The sequence below is a fragment of the Egretta garzetta genome, unplaced genomic scaffold (genome assembly GCF_000687185.1).
Source record: "Egretta garzetta isolate BGI_Z169 unplaced genomic scaffold, ASM68718v1 scaffold231, whole genome shotgun sequence".
NCBI classification, from domain to species: domain Eukaryota; kingdom Metazoa; phylum Chordata; class Aves; order Pelecaniformes; family Ardeidae; genus Egretta; species Egretta garzetta.
The window spans coordinates 2,739,651-2,755,044 of NW_009258727.1; the positions used below are offsets into that span (position 1 = coordinate 2,739,651).

Genomic DNA, 15,394 nt, shown 5'->3' on the forward strand with positions numbered 1-15,394 from the left:
GCCCCGGGGAGCTGCTCCGCAGGGAGCTCCCGGTGAGGAAGCGGCCTGAAGGTCGCTTTCTTTTGGTGGTCCGCGGCTGCTCGAAGTTAGGTGTGTGGCTCAATGTCCCTTCAAAACAACAGACCGCTGGCGTGTTGGAATCGAACGCTCTTCTATATTAAACATAATTTAATGCTGGAGGCTGTCTTGCCACATTTAGAACAAGAAAATGCAGCAGGATTGATTTTTGTTCATCCTGTTGTCTTTCTTAAATTCAAATCTGGTTAGCAAAAAAAGCACATTCCCCAAATTTTATAGTCATCTTAGAATTGCCATATTTCAAATACCTTTTTCTAAACTGGGTGGACCAAAAAGAAACCTTGTATTATTGGAAGTGCTTGAAAATATGTATTTAGGATGTAAGCACAGCTACAAAGTGTTTGCATGCCGTGTGTAGTGTCTTCTTCCATCTTTAATGAATTTCAAGCGCTTTTTAAAAAAAGTCTTTAGAAAAAGACTTTTCCTATGCAGACAGTTTTTGAGAAATTTCCCGTTTTTTCTAATACTAGGAACATTCCTGAAGTTCTCGCAAGGAAGATGTGGTCAGCCTCTGTTGCTTTTTTTTATTATTATTTGTGTTTCCTGGACCAGGATGTGCTATGTAAATGTGACAGTTTGGACAGACTCTTACCAGCCCTTGGGGAATTTTACTAAATCTCGCCTGGCCAGTCCCTTGGGAACCAAAGTAATGTTTCTAGGTGTCCATCTACACTGTGGGTCCAGGATGAAGGGCTTTGAAGGCCTAGAAGATTCAGTTCTGTCTAGAGCTGATCTGTCACTTCAGAGTTTTCAGGTTCTTCAAGGTGGGAAATCTTAGCAGAAGCTAAGCTTAGAAAACTTAGCTGCGAAACTTTGATACCGGCCATGGGCTACCAACATCAGTGACTTTTGGATGGCCTTACCCTTGCATCAAGAAAGTTGGATTTTCAGACCTCTCTTCTGTCTAGCACTTTCATTTGTTATGTTTAAGGAACATCAGAACAAATAAATTATAGTATTTGATGATTCTTAGTAAAATAGATGCATCTGTTTTATCTGAACATAATTTCTTTGCCTTGCGTATTTCTCTTTTGGAATCAGTAAAACTGGAAAAAACAACCCATAGGGTGGGGTATTGAAATTTTAGTTGTCTTATGACCAGAATGATCCAGAGTAATTAACCTCCCTGTTGTTTGTTTGTTTGTTTTTTCTCTGACTAATGAAACATCTTTATTTTGGGAAACGTGAGGGAAAAACTCTGTTGTCATCTCTTCATCTGTACCTTTTTTTTTTTTTTCATATAGTGGAAAGGACAAACAGAGGGTTTGCCTGCAGGATAGCTTAAGGGTATAAAAAGCAGCAGTGAGGGATAAAAAAAAACATTGCTGCCAAGTATGAGCTTGAATGGGAGAGTTTATCCTTGAGGCAGGCCTGTTACTGAGTTTGGGGAACAGTTTAAAAAATACTTTCTTTTTTCATGGATGCAGGGTTGGTTTTGGTTTTTTTTTTCATGCAGGTATTGTTTCAGGAAGAACAGCTGGAGATTTTGTAGTCCTGTGATAAGTTTCATACGATTTATTTCCATATAAGAAACAAACTAATTTGGAACAGAGGTGGTCATAGAGGCATATATTTTCTGTATAGCAGCTTACAAACTTAAAGTAAAATAACTGTGTAAGATTTTTTCTTTTTTTTTTGGAGAATGGGACTGAATGCTATGGAAATATAGGGTCTACCCTTTCATGGTGAAACTTCATATTTTTCTGATGTGTAATTAAGGAAATTGTAGTATCTGTAATCATAAAAAGAGAAACTAAAAGACATCAGTTGACTTCTGTGCCTTTGGTCTGGACCTGAAGGTAACAATTAATGTTTTGGAAAAGTGTGTGTGGTAGTGAAGAGTACGTTGACAGACTTAACTGAAGATCCTGACTTTTTCAGGCACCTTTCAGTGGAAAATTTGCCAAAGGACTTTCCAGTACAGAGTGACTGGGTGATTAAAAGGAATTAAAACAACAGCAACAAAAAAATTATTTAAAAAATATGTAGTGTAATGCAGAGTGAAGAAAACAATTTCACAGTGGTGACCTATGAGCTCATTTTTGCCACTCAGAAACTAGATTTAGGGATGATGATAATTCTGTACTCGGGTCATGTGTATTAGCTGTGAACTGAATTGATAGAAAGCAGAAGTTTTTGGAAAGCGATAAAGATAAAATAATAATTAAAAAAGGGTGAAAAAAAAACCCATGTTGAAAGTCACACTGTATTCAAATGTGTTCCTTTTATCTCAGAAAGGAAGATTGTAGCGGCCCTGAAACAGTACAGAAAAGAAACACCTCAAAAATGTTTAAATGTATCCAGTGATAGGGTTACAGTACACAGATTAGACAGACTAGAAATTTCTCTAAAGGAAAACTCAGAGAACCTCATAGAAGCAATTAAGTTATTAGTGAAGTAGAAAATGTAAGTAGTAATTATTAAATGTAAACAAGTGCTTGCTTACTCTTCCTTCTAATTAGAGAACTAGGGGCATCAAATTAAACTAGCAGGTGAGTTTCTAAATGGAAGGTGTTTTCTCATATTGTACAAAGAAATGACCTTTTGTTCAGGAATTCTCTGATCCACAAATAGCTGAAAATGGCCAACTATTCTGGTAGAGCATTGCTATGTATTGGACCTGTTCTTTGCCCGTAGACAGAGACTGGTGATCTAAACTAACTCTTCCTTCAGACCTGTTACATGTGGATTTTCTCGTTCTTTCAAAATGAATTCACTAGGCAAGAGAAAGAGCTTGAACTACTTGCTGTTTTGGCTGGTACACCAGCATGGGTCAACAAACTTGGGGTTAGAATCCAAAATCTGCTACTAGTTAACAAGTTGTCATATGAGTCAGAATAACTGTCTGCATGTGAGGTCTTAATCTTTGACTTTTTCCTACTGAGAATTGCTGTTAGATTCAAATGCACCCAGCGGTCCAAGGCAAGATACTTACTTCATAAGTGTGTAAGAATGACTTGTGTACCTCAGGAAATTGAAGTCAGTGTTGATTGTCAGATTTTATTGAATTTGGATGTCCATGACAGCAATACAAAATCACAGCCACGCTAGCTCTAATGGCTGTTGAATTGGAAATGTATTCTAAGTTTTTTTCCAGTTCCAAGGGTAGACATGACTTCAGGTAGCTGTCTCACATGGCATGTTTGTTCAGTCTGTTTCCCCAATATTATCATTATGCTGTGGCACTACCGTTGACGAACATAATTTATCTGTCACTGCCTCTAGAGTAGCTCTGAACAAGATTAAATGACATAATGCAAGCATTGCCAACCTGTAGCTCTTCAGTGCAGCTTTTACAGTATTGGTATCTGTGACAGGGCTGAATTATGCCGTCATCACTGAGACTGATGTCTCCCCCAAACACAAGCCGTTACTGTAGGTATCACTTACTTGTTCTAGAAATTCTGCACTTTATGCTGAGCCTCTATATTAGCATACTAGAGGTTCATAATATGCTATGGTAGACCAGGGTCTGTCCTGATGTCAAATTTTAGTAAGTGTGATGCTTGTTTTTTAATATACTTCCATGATAAATATTCAACTGAAAAAATACTTGTTGAAATAAGAACACAGAGCACTAACATCAATTCCTGACACTTCAGAAAAAGCACTTTATGTTAGTGAAATCTTGATGCAATAGAGGAGGAATTTAGTAGCAGATACATCAAGCAAAGAATAAAAATGAACAGTTTCTTTTGTACAGAAGAGGAAAGCCCAAATGAAAGACCTTACGAACATCCTAATTATAGGCATAACAGTCATGAATTCTTTTTTACAGAAGAGATGAGATAAAATAATAATTGCAGAAGTAATTTATCACTGGCAGTCCTGCATGTTGTTTGATGAAGATTAATAGCATCCGGGTTAAATCAAAGAAAACTAAATACATTAATACATTTGCCAGGTGAATAATATTGTTTCCTTTAACAACAACAACAACAAAAAAAAATCCGGACCCTTTAGAAAACTTAAATTTTTCTAATCTGAAAATTGAGTTAAACTCCCAGGGAGAGGTAGCATGGTAGACTAGAAAGACTGAAAAGGTCAGGGAAAAATAGTAGGAGTATTTTGAATGAACTTAAAGTTCGTTTCTTATTAGAAGAAAAATGTTCTGGACTCCAAATAATCTTTGACAAAATTCTAGGATCTTGGGATGGATTGTGAGCTATAAAAAAAACCCCTGTAATTTGATGTAAAGTGATGTGAAATCTGCTGATGAAAAGTCTTAAATGAAGCATTATAAGCATGTATGCCATAAAATCACATTCTCTGACAGTAGCCAGAGGTATGGTTTCACAATCCAGTTGGGCAAAATGAGCAGCATCATTTTTGTTCTCTTCCCTTCCCCCATCTGTGCTATTAACTCATTTGTTGGCTTTAGTGCTGTGATTGATACTCATTCAGTTGAGTCAGCTCTCTAACAAGGTAAAAGTCTATAGGGGTGTAAAAACCAGATGAATCCCAGAGGTAACTAAAAGTAGATGGCAGGATGAATGAATTAAAGTTGGAAATGGAAACAGAACTTCTTGTTTTGGCAATGTCATACTACTAATCCAATTCAGGCTGTATTGTTAAAAAGCATATTCTAAAATTTCTCATCTAAAATTATCACAGCGGTAACAAATAGTGTTGTGACAACTGAGCTATATGTTAATGGACTTTAACAGTAGTAAAGAACATTGGTTAGGAAACTATCAATGGGATACTTTATAAGTATTTTAAAACTCCCTGTCTATCTCAGTAAATTAAAGTAAGATTCTATAATTTGGAGGTCAGTGACAGAAATACAAAATCACAGCTATGCTATGTCTAATGGCTGTTGAATCAGAAGTTTATTCTTGGATTTTCTAGTTTAGTGTTGTCAGGTTTATGCATAATTTTGTTCCACATAATTCTGTGGTAATCTAAATTTCTTTAATCCTTTTCTCTGTCTCTCTTGTGTTTAATGTTGAACAGGAATTAAACTTATTTTTTTACTTTATTTAAAGTAATCAGGCATTCCATTATACCGATTTTCACCCCCCACCCCCTACTTTCAGGGCTCAAATCTGGCTGTGTACTGTTGGTGTTGTTTTGAACTTAGTCCTGGATTTCTACATGAAGTGTCACGCGGCTGTGACATTGTACTAACAGGCCGCCAGCAGCTAACTTACAGGCTTTCTGGTTGAGGTACATCCTTAATGTTATGCTGGTTTTTGTTTACATAATTCAGAAAACAAATTGGAATTTTAGATCTGTAAAGTTGCAAAGCATCATTGTTTCACGTTTAATTTGCCAAAGTATTTAGGCAATGTATCGGTGAACTAAACATGAAGTGGTGGGCCCGAAGCCAGTAAATAGGTTGGTACATGAAACCTGTATTCTGAACATAAGCTGTACTTCTGTCATATCGCATTTTGTCCTTTACTCTTGGTCTGCTACATTATTCTCTTTTCATGGCTTCTGCTTTTTTCCTTCCATTTTCTGTGCTATTTCTATCGGACTTGTCAAAACATGACAGTTCTGAAGTAATGTAACCAGAATTTCCATTTCGTGGGATTTATTTGGGCTAGGAAACAATGGAGTTCAACAGTAAGATGTTTTACGAAATATGTGAGTCCTTGGTGGTAGAACCTCGGAACCTGACACACATGCTCAAATACAGAAATGTTTTTTTTGTTCCCCCTCCCCCAGCAAAGGGCTGTTAGTTATGCAGTCAGTGTATGTGTCACATTTGTCTCCATATTATTTCTATTATGTAGACACTTTATGAAGCATTTCATACTGTTGAATTAGGCAATAACAAATCTGACTCTAAAATATTTGTCTTTTGATCAGTTGCGGCCAAAGTCCTTCTGTTTGGATTCTGAACTATGACATCATGGCAAGATTTCGCAGAAGAACATGCATCGTTTTGTTGCTTTTTATTTTGTTTATTTGCTCCATAATGATGGCTTTGAAGACTCTGAGACCTGACAGAGCTGGCTTTGGTGATCCGTTTGGACTTGGTTTGTTGCCTGAGCTTCAACAACGGACAGTGCTCTTAGACAACAAACAGAGTTCACTAAATAGGGTTCAAGGAGATACTGTAACGCGTGTCAGTAATTTGCATAGTATCGCAGTCAATACTATGAAAGCATCTATGCCTCCTGTAAACAAGCTGGAAGAGGAGCTGTCTTCTCCTAATTATAACTTTCACATATTCTACTATAGTTGGTTTGGGAATCCACAGTTTGATGGTAAATATATTCACTGGAACCATCCATTGTTGCCACATTGGGATCCCAAAATTGCAAACAATTATCCAAAGGGAAGGCATAATCCTCCTGAGGACATTGGGGCCAACTTTTATCCTGAACTCGGATCTTACAGTTCCAAAGACCCTTCTGTCATAGAAGCCCACATGAAACAAATGCGTTCAGCTTCAACTGGTAATGAATGTTAACGTTTCATCATGTTGTTCATTTATCCAGCCTTAAATATGTGAATGAACACAACTGACCCATTCTTCCGTTTTTCTATGTAATTCTGGAAATGTCTCAAACTAGTAAATGTCTTTGTATTTCTGAGTTTTAACCCCCAATTGAAACCTACATCTTCAAAGCTGTGTCTGATGGGTGTAACAGCACAGAAACGTAAGAACTATATTTGTAATCCTGTAGGTGCTCGTGTTTTATGACTTACTGCTAAGCACTGATAACATATGTAGAAAATACAGAAACCATTGCTAGAATATATTGTCTGTGTAATTTATTTTTGGAGATGAATACTTCATTTTTAAGAACAAGTTTCAGTAAATCATGTTAACATGGTTATGGAGCAGTCTATTCAAATAAGAGTGGATTCTTTTTTTCTGAATTCTTTGTGTGTAATAGCAATTATATATTAATTCATATGTCAGAGCATGTAGGATTTTAGCTTTTATACAATCTATATTTTATGCAGTGTATTTATAGGTGTTCTTATTAGCTATGGAAATGTCTAATCCAAACCTTTTTGAATTTGGGTATGATAGTTTCAATGTAGCTAATTATATCTTATTTCTTTGTCTAAAAGTATCTTTTTTCCAATACAAATTGAGTTCCCTTTCTCTAAATAAGACGGACTATATACATAAGAATATCTTTTTGACATCATGGTTGTTGGGCTTTACGGTCCTTTTTATGTTCATAATCTATAAAATAAGCCATCATATAAGGTAATATTAAACTCTGAACAGCTTCTTTAAATGCAGTTGGAGCAACATGATCAGAGCTCATAGCATTGTTCAGAGTGCTAATCACCTTGAATTGAATCACTTTCATTCACCTAATTGTTAAGGTTTGATGTAATGGTTATATTCCCATTAATAGTGTTTACTTGTATAATGTTTACTTCTTGGTTATTGTTTTCTCCTGGTTTTTAACCTAACCTGCATTTTAACATGGATTAATACAAAGGTAGGAAATTTCTCACCCTTTTCAGTAATACCATAACTCCATTAACAGGAACACAAGCAATAGTGGGAAAACTTGCAGAGAAATCTCAGGTATTAGTTGCCAGTAAGCACTTTTTTAGTCTTATCTAAAGCAAAATAATGTACAATAGTATGATGAAGGCAGAGATGGCACTTGTAGCTTTAGAAGAATCTGTAATGTTTCTCATCCTCTTAATATAAATGTCGAAGAAAGTTGAATTGCTGGTGGAAAACACATCAAATACTGGGAAAAATGCTTTGCAAAGTAATTTTTTTAGTAGTTTAACTTAGTTTTCCATTTAAAACTGAGCAATGTGAATGAGTAGTTCGTGCTTCCAGTGACATACTCTTTTAACGTATTACTGATATTTGTCAAAAGTGATTTTTTTTCTGCTGTTATTCTGACTTACAGATTTAAGTGTTCTCTTCCATCTAGATTTGACCCACATAAGTAATCAACTTTTTTTCCTCAGGTCATTACTTCAAATATTGCTTTTCTTTTTTGGAAATTACACTTTTTTCAATTTTTTTGTATACTGTGAGGTTGACTATGGTTTCTTCTTTTTGTCTCTTAGCCAATGTCTCATCCATGACTGCATTTTACATTCTGTCATAATAATTTTTCTTCTAGCCTTTTTTGAGGCTTTATCGAGGATCTTGCGAAAGGAGAAAAATGTAAGTGGTTCTTTCAGCCAATATTGTGTAATGATCAAAGGCATATAAGAGATTGGAGCAGTAGGAGTCTCGTGCAGTGCTTCTTTGTATTCTTCTTAAATTTTACAATTTTTTTCCTCATTTATTAATTTCCTATTTTTAACAGATTCATACAATAGATTTTATTCATCAGATTGCTTGGTGAAATTTATTTTTTTTGCACCAGCCTATTTTGTGGTAGTTTGGTTTGAAGACCTTCATTTGTTCTGAATGACTATGGTTCTAAATATGTTTATGCTATTGATTTTGGCATCGAAACCATCCTTTTTTAGGCTCCTGAAGTGGTGTACAACTTCATTTTTTCAACCACAGGAAAGAAAATATTAAGTAGTCTTTCTCAGGGAAAGACCAATGCAAACGTGAATTGATGAACAATTCTGTCTACTGAACTTTGTCCTGTTGCCTAAGGTATAAAGAGGGTCTTGACAGATGTTGTATTCAAGATACATTGAGTGTAACCTGAGTTTGTTGCTGCTGTTCTACTTGTCCTTTACATATTAACTCATTTGAATTTTGTCCTTTTCTTTTGTTTGAAATAAGATAGGGTGATAAAATGCAGTAAAATATTGCATTTTTCTTGTCCTTGAGTAGGCTATCTCTTGTCATTGATAGTCTATTATTTATGATTCTCTTTTTGATAAAATGTAGAAAGAATATGCTGAGGGTAGTTGAACTAACTTTTCCTGTGTGTAGTGAGCTCAAATTTCTGGTTTTGATGTTAGAAGATGATTGTGTATTCACTCCAATTTATGCTTTCTTTTTCATAATTTTGGACTTGGTTTTTTTGGAGATCGTTAGTCAGAAAGGTTATAATGTTAGTAAAATAGATGGAATTTATTTATTTCCCTATCTCAGTGACCTGATTTGCATACTTAAATTTTTATGTAGTTAAAAAGAATCACATTGACTTATTCTTCCATATGTTTTAAATAGTGGTTTTAGTACAATATTCCTACATCAGTATTTCATGTATTCATGTATTTCCCCTCTTACCTTCTTGAAACTATTTCCAGATACACACCTAAAAGGTCTAGCTTACTTTTCTGACAGAATTTTGTTTTAGAAGGAAAGGGTTTAGCCTTTCTGAAAAGGTATGTGTTCTTTTGCTTTCATGGAGAGCATCAGGAAAATTTACAGTATAGGGACATTGTATTTGTTGTCATCTTTTTTTTGGCAGGAACAGTAACATCCTTAAATTATTGAGAGTTAGTCCAGCATTTTTTTAGGTAATAAATTTAAAAACTAATTTCACGTGGCTGGAAGGGTTGATTACACCATAGTAACTGCTTTTAGGAGAAGGAAGGTTGTGGGATTGCAGTCACTGCTTCTAGTATGAAATGGCCATTTTGTAGTACAGACAGAGTTACAATGCAGAAATATGGCAGGGAATAAAGTTTCATAAAACAAGAACCTCTCATCACATGCATAGCCCTCATCTCTTGAGTGTTTTCTAACCCTACGTTTCTTGATATTCTCTGGCTGTACTGTGACATATCTATAATGCCTTAGTTGTGAGCGTTCTCCTCCTCTGGGTACAACCTTGAGGTTAGGATGTGGTGCTGAAAAGTGGGGGGGAATGGCTCTAGGTGTTAGGCTTGGGACACTGAGCACAGATCTGTTCCCTTGACAGATGATTTTACCACTGTTTGTTTTGTTGTCTTTTAAACAGAGACAGAAGTTAAAATCCACTCCGAGAATATTGAGATTTTGTGATTGGTTAAAAATTAATCTGACATTCTCTTTTCTATTATGTAGATTTCACATCAAACAATAGTCATAACTCATGACAGTGTTACAATATACATGTTATGTATTAAACAACATAATTTGAAACTTAAGTTTTGTATTTTCAGGTGTAATAGTGCTTTCATGGTACCCACCGGGTATGGCTGATGAAAATGGAGAACCAACTGATGATTTGGTGCCTGTTATTTTGGATTATGCACACAAATATAATCTAAAGGTAAAGTATTTTTCAGCTGCATAAAATAGGACTACTTTGGAAAGTAAACCTTACTAAGAGTTTGATACATTTGAGTCATGATCTAGAGCAGGGAAGCTTGTCGTGTAATGGTGGCTTCTGTTTCTGTCTCCTATTATGATGCACTTCTTTTGGGTCATAGAAGCAGGTATAAATGCCCTTTGAATTACACTCAGTTTTGATAAGACATAAGCAATATTGCCTTATATATAGAATAAATATCATAATCTGCTTTTTTTTTTGTTTGGTTCAGCTCTAAAGCTTGCAGAAACTAAGGTATGGTGTTGTGGATTTTTTTTTTCTTTTTAGGAAATTTTATAAAATTACTATGTTGTTTTCAAATGAGTCTTGGGAGTTGAGAAAAGTATTACATATTTCAAAATACTATGGAATACAATGATCTATAAAGTAAGGAACTTCGAGAAAGAAGACTAAACTCATTTTTTGCATTACAACATAACTTGCTGGTGCCTGATCATAGAGGGTCAAGAGCAGGCGTCTATGAGTAGTGAGGAGGGATTTAGAAGTTCTAGTTTGAATGAAAGTCTTTATCCAGAAGGCATCAGGAACATTTGCTGTGGACAGTAAGAAAAGTAAGCACCTCAGAGAGGTGCTGCTCTGATTTTAGGTTACTCCAGGGCATGACAGGATAGAAAGGCTGAATTCTCAGCTTCCTGAAATAGGTGAAATATCAAATCAATTAAAGATCACATGGATTGATCAGTATAACCTAAAATCATGGTTTGATTTTGTTTATTTTTAGAGTAAAACTTGTATTTTCCCTTGGAGAAAAAAAACCCATACATTGCTTTTGAGTCTTGCCAAGTAATAAATTAGAGTTTTTAAATTATCTAAGTAGCTGTATATGTCTCCTCTGTGGAGGGTGTTGTCAGTACTGGTTTTAGTTGGTCATGCAAGTTGCAGATTCTCAGAGAAATTTCCTTCACTAGTAGCAACTGTAGATTCTTTGACAAGCAGCAGGAAAGTAGGAAGGTTAAATCAGATACTGAAGTAATTTTGAAACTGTTAAAAATGCTCTGTGAATTGCATTATGTGATGTAGGTTGCACTTATGTAATAGTAAATTATTAAAAAGAAAAAAAGAGTATTACCCTTCCCCAAAATTTTCGGGTCATCTGATGGAGCTTGCTGTCACCTAAAAAAAACTTGTTAACATTTGAGTCTCTCAAAGGAGCAAAGGCAAAATGAAATAAGCTACCAAGAACAATGCATGTAATAGTATGGTGAGGATTGGAATATGGATAGAACTGCTGTTACTGCTTGGATTAATTACTGTAATACAGATATTAAGTACAGCTACTACAAGGGGATGCTACCTTCATTGTAATGTTTTTAAACATTCTTGCACTAGTAAGGTATTACAGTTAAGTGTTAGGAATGTCAGTAGACCAAAACCAACATACAAAATACATTTCTATTATGTCTGCTAAATACAAGTCTGCTAAAAGATATGTCCTTTTGATTTCCCTGGTTTTGATAGTTGGAAATGAAATATGAAATTACAGTTCTCTTCAACCTGTCCTGTCAGTCCTAGTGATTTAGTCTAATACTGTATTTTTCTATAATTGGTACCTAATAGAGATAGATATTGGCTCTACAGTGGAAATTTGCTACTGCTGCAGAGTTGTTGAAAACTTTATTAAATGCATTCTGTTCCAAATTTGCTTCTGAAAAACTAGTTGCTTTGATTAATCTAATATACTCTTCCATTTAATTGTATATTTGAAAACAATGGTATTTTTACATTGAAATGACTTTACATGTATAGGTTAAATAATTCCATAAGCTCCAAGCTTGAAATTCAGAGCAGTAGCAGTACATTATATTAGATTTATTCCCAAGAGTTTATTGCTGTTGATAAAGCTATAAAATTTTAAATTAAAGTTTTCATATCTCATACCTTAAAATCTATTTTGACACTGAAAATTCTACTTAGGGAATTATCTATAGTAAATTTAATATATTGTTTAGAAATTAAATATTAAAATGTTTCATTGCTTAATCAGTTCTTTGACATTCAAATAGATAATATTTTATTTCAATTTTTAGTTTCTGTTGTAGTTTTTTTAAGTTTTCTGAAGTGTGCTTAGTACTTGCTGTAGCCTAAGGAAAAAAAGAAGTGTTTTGTTTTAATGTAAAAAACTAAGTATTTACTCTATTAACAAACTTCCTTGGATCTGAAGCTTCTAATCTTAGCAGTGCAGGAGTTGAATTAGGGTTGGATTATTCTCAAAATAAACTAACGAAAAAGTTTGATCTGTAAAGAACTACATTTGACTGATACTTCCTTCATATAGTAAGCAGTGCCCATGCATTCAATAGTATTTCAAGTTTGTATTGCTCTTACAACATTTTCATCTTTCAGGTCACTTTTCATATTGAACCTTACAAAGATAGAGATGATCGCAGTATGTACTACAATGTCAAATACATCATTGACAAGTGAGTGCTTTCAGAATGGTTTCCTTTGAGTTACATGCTGGTTTAGGGGACTTCTGTATATTGTCTAAAGCTTGGAAGAATATATCAAAATGTGTACTGAGACTGAAGAAAACTGTAAGAAAGTGTTCATATTTCAGTGGTACAAAACTCAGTCCATTTTTTAAATATCGAAGAGTGAATTTTACATAGATACTCAAATGTAAATTACTTTCAACATTCATTGGTATCACAAGTCATGATATTTAAGATTAAAGCAGTTACAGTATTAGCTGCATGATATATAAATTAAACATACATTTTTATAGTGACAAACTGACCGCCAGAGCTTTAATCTGTTGAACTCTAATCGTTTTAATTCAGCTTGACAAATTCTGTACAGCAGCTAGTTGTTTTGTTTATCAATGCTACTTATACTGGCTTATTTCATACTAAATTAGAGAATTGCTCTTCAGAGAAAACTAATACCTATAGCGCAGTTTGACGCTAAGTTACTAATTTGTCATAATTTAGAGGTTCTTTACTGATTCATTATTTAATACTTCAGCAAAGAGTGGACTGAAAATGGATGTGAATTGCTATGTTTTGAAGAGCATGCACTGTCTTTTTAAATTAATTTTTAGGAAAAATCTTCAGCTCAGATTGTAGAACAGTATTTTCCAAATGGCAAATTTTGTCTTAACGATACTTGTTTGCTTTATAGATATGGAGGCCATCCAGCCTTTTATAGGCATAAGACCAGCACAGGCAGATTTCTTCCTATGTTTTATGTTTATGATTCTTACGTAACAATTCCTGAAATATGGGCAAATCTGTTAACTGTTTCTGGATCCCACACTATTCGAAATACTCCGTATGATGCGTTATTCATTGCACTTCTTGTAGAAGAAAGACATAAGCACGACATTCAGAGAAGTGGCTTTGATGGAATGTACACGTACTTTGCCACCAATGGCTTCTCCTATGGCTCATCTCATCATAATTGGGCAAGTTTAAAAGCCTTTTGTGATAGTAACAACTTAATGTTTATTCCAAGTGTGGGGCCAGGGTATATTGATACCAGTATCCGACCATGGAACAACCACAACACCCGTAATCGTGTCAATGGGAAGTACTATGAGACTGCCTTCAGTGCAGCCCTTTTGGTGCGACCAGAAATTATTTCTATTACATCTTTTAATGAATGGCATGAGGGAACTCAGATTGAAAAAGCTGTCCCCAAACGGACTGGGCAGGTGGTTTACCTTGATTATAAGCCACATAAACCAAATGTTTACCTAGAACTTACTCAGAAATGGTCTGAGAAGTACAGAAAAGAACAAGAACAGTGGCTTATGTGAGCTGTTGCTGCTGCAGTTGTTTCCTAACACATTGACCACACTGAGAAAAAATTGAGAGCTGAAAAATCTGTTCTTAAATATGTTATAGATATGTTCAAATTATTATATCTCTTGAATGCACTTATATGCACTACTACTGAATTTGAATTCTGAAGAGTAAAAAGATGATGAGAATATTGGCATTTCTGTCTTACTGGATATTGTAGTTCAAGCATATTCAGGGAAAATTCTGGGGTTTTGTTTGGTTGTTTTTTTAAAAAAATCATAACTTGCATGCTGGGCTTCCAGAACATCTGCATGGGGTAACTCTACATGACCATAGTAGAACAAAAAATTTGGCATACTTACACTTACTTCCTTTATTCTTGTATTTGTGTTTCTTATCCAAGTGATGCTGTAATTTAAATTTTTATCCTGATAGCTTCTTGCAGGATGCATGTCTGTAGTGTGTGGAATAATCTACATCTACTGTTTTTGATGCTTTCCACACATGGAGTTCTTGAGATCTGACTAGCTTGTTGTAAAAACACTGAAGAGGTATGTGTGATGCAACACTAGTGTTTATTGTTTAAAAAGAAAAAAAAAGAAAGAAAAGTATTTGAAAGATTGCGTTCCAGAGAACTGCTGAAAGATTTCTAGTTTACTTCCATTTGCTCTGTTCAGTACATGGTGCAGACTTGGAGATTACTGGATACTGACCGGTAATATGTTTTTTACTATGTTAATTTGAATTTAAAAAAAAAAAAGTTTGAAGGTGATGCATTGTTCCATGTTTTCTGTTAATTGTCTGCAGACGCAGATCTCGTGTATTTTTTAAAATGTGTAGAGAGTCTAAAGGTACTATCTTACTAGTCCTACAATAAATACAATTTTAGGAAATGCTTTTTTGTTTCTGATTTAGGAGCAGTCTAGTTTGGTAGCAATGGCAGCAACTATCCATTAGTTTAATTTGAAATCTGAGATTTCTATTTTTCATAGAGTCCATGTAGTTTCAGGATTCAGAGTTGTAGATATTAAAATCTTGTTCTCATTCAGATAAGCTCCCTACCAACACTACCTTTAATACTGTGGTGTGGCTGGAAAAGAGTGCTTTCAGACCTAAGAATCTCACCTTTCAAATGTTGTGATTATTAACTGTATTTCTTAATGAAGCTTGAAAGGATCAAGTCATGTGGTTGTGTCTTCTCAGCAGTCCTTTTTTTGGCATTTTCATACAACTTCATAGAAAAGTCCTGAACTTTGGAATAGTAGAAATTGCAGTGTTTTGTTTATTTGCAGCAGGTGTTTAATCTGTAGCAAAGTGGCTTCTTTTTAGTTGTTTTTTTGTACAAGGTTCTGATCCTGTGTTTTAGTTTATATGCTGGAACTGTTGTGACCACTAAAATTC

At 34.8% G+C, this 15,394-nt stretch overlaps 1 protein-coding gene across 1 annotated transcript; it reads left to right on the forward strand.

Moving 5' to 3' along the window:
• Window positions 1–6: 6 nt before the first annotated feature.
• MANEA (mannosidase endo-alpha) lies at window positions 7–14,759 on the forward strand. The gene is made up of 5 exons (XM_009649050.2): window positions 7–90; window positions 5,896–6,488; window positions 10,081–10,190; window positions 12,594–12,670; window positions 13,371–14,759. The coding sequence occupies exons 2-5, from the start codon at window positions 5,939–5,941 to the stop codon at window positions 14,005–14,007; spliced, it is 1,374 nt and encodes a 457-aa protein (XP_009647345.1). The 5' UTR covers window positions 7–90; window positions 5,896–5,938; the 3' UTR covers window positions 14,008–14,759.
• Window positions 14,760–15,394: the final 635 nt, after the last annotated feature.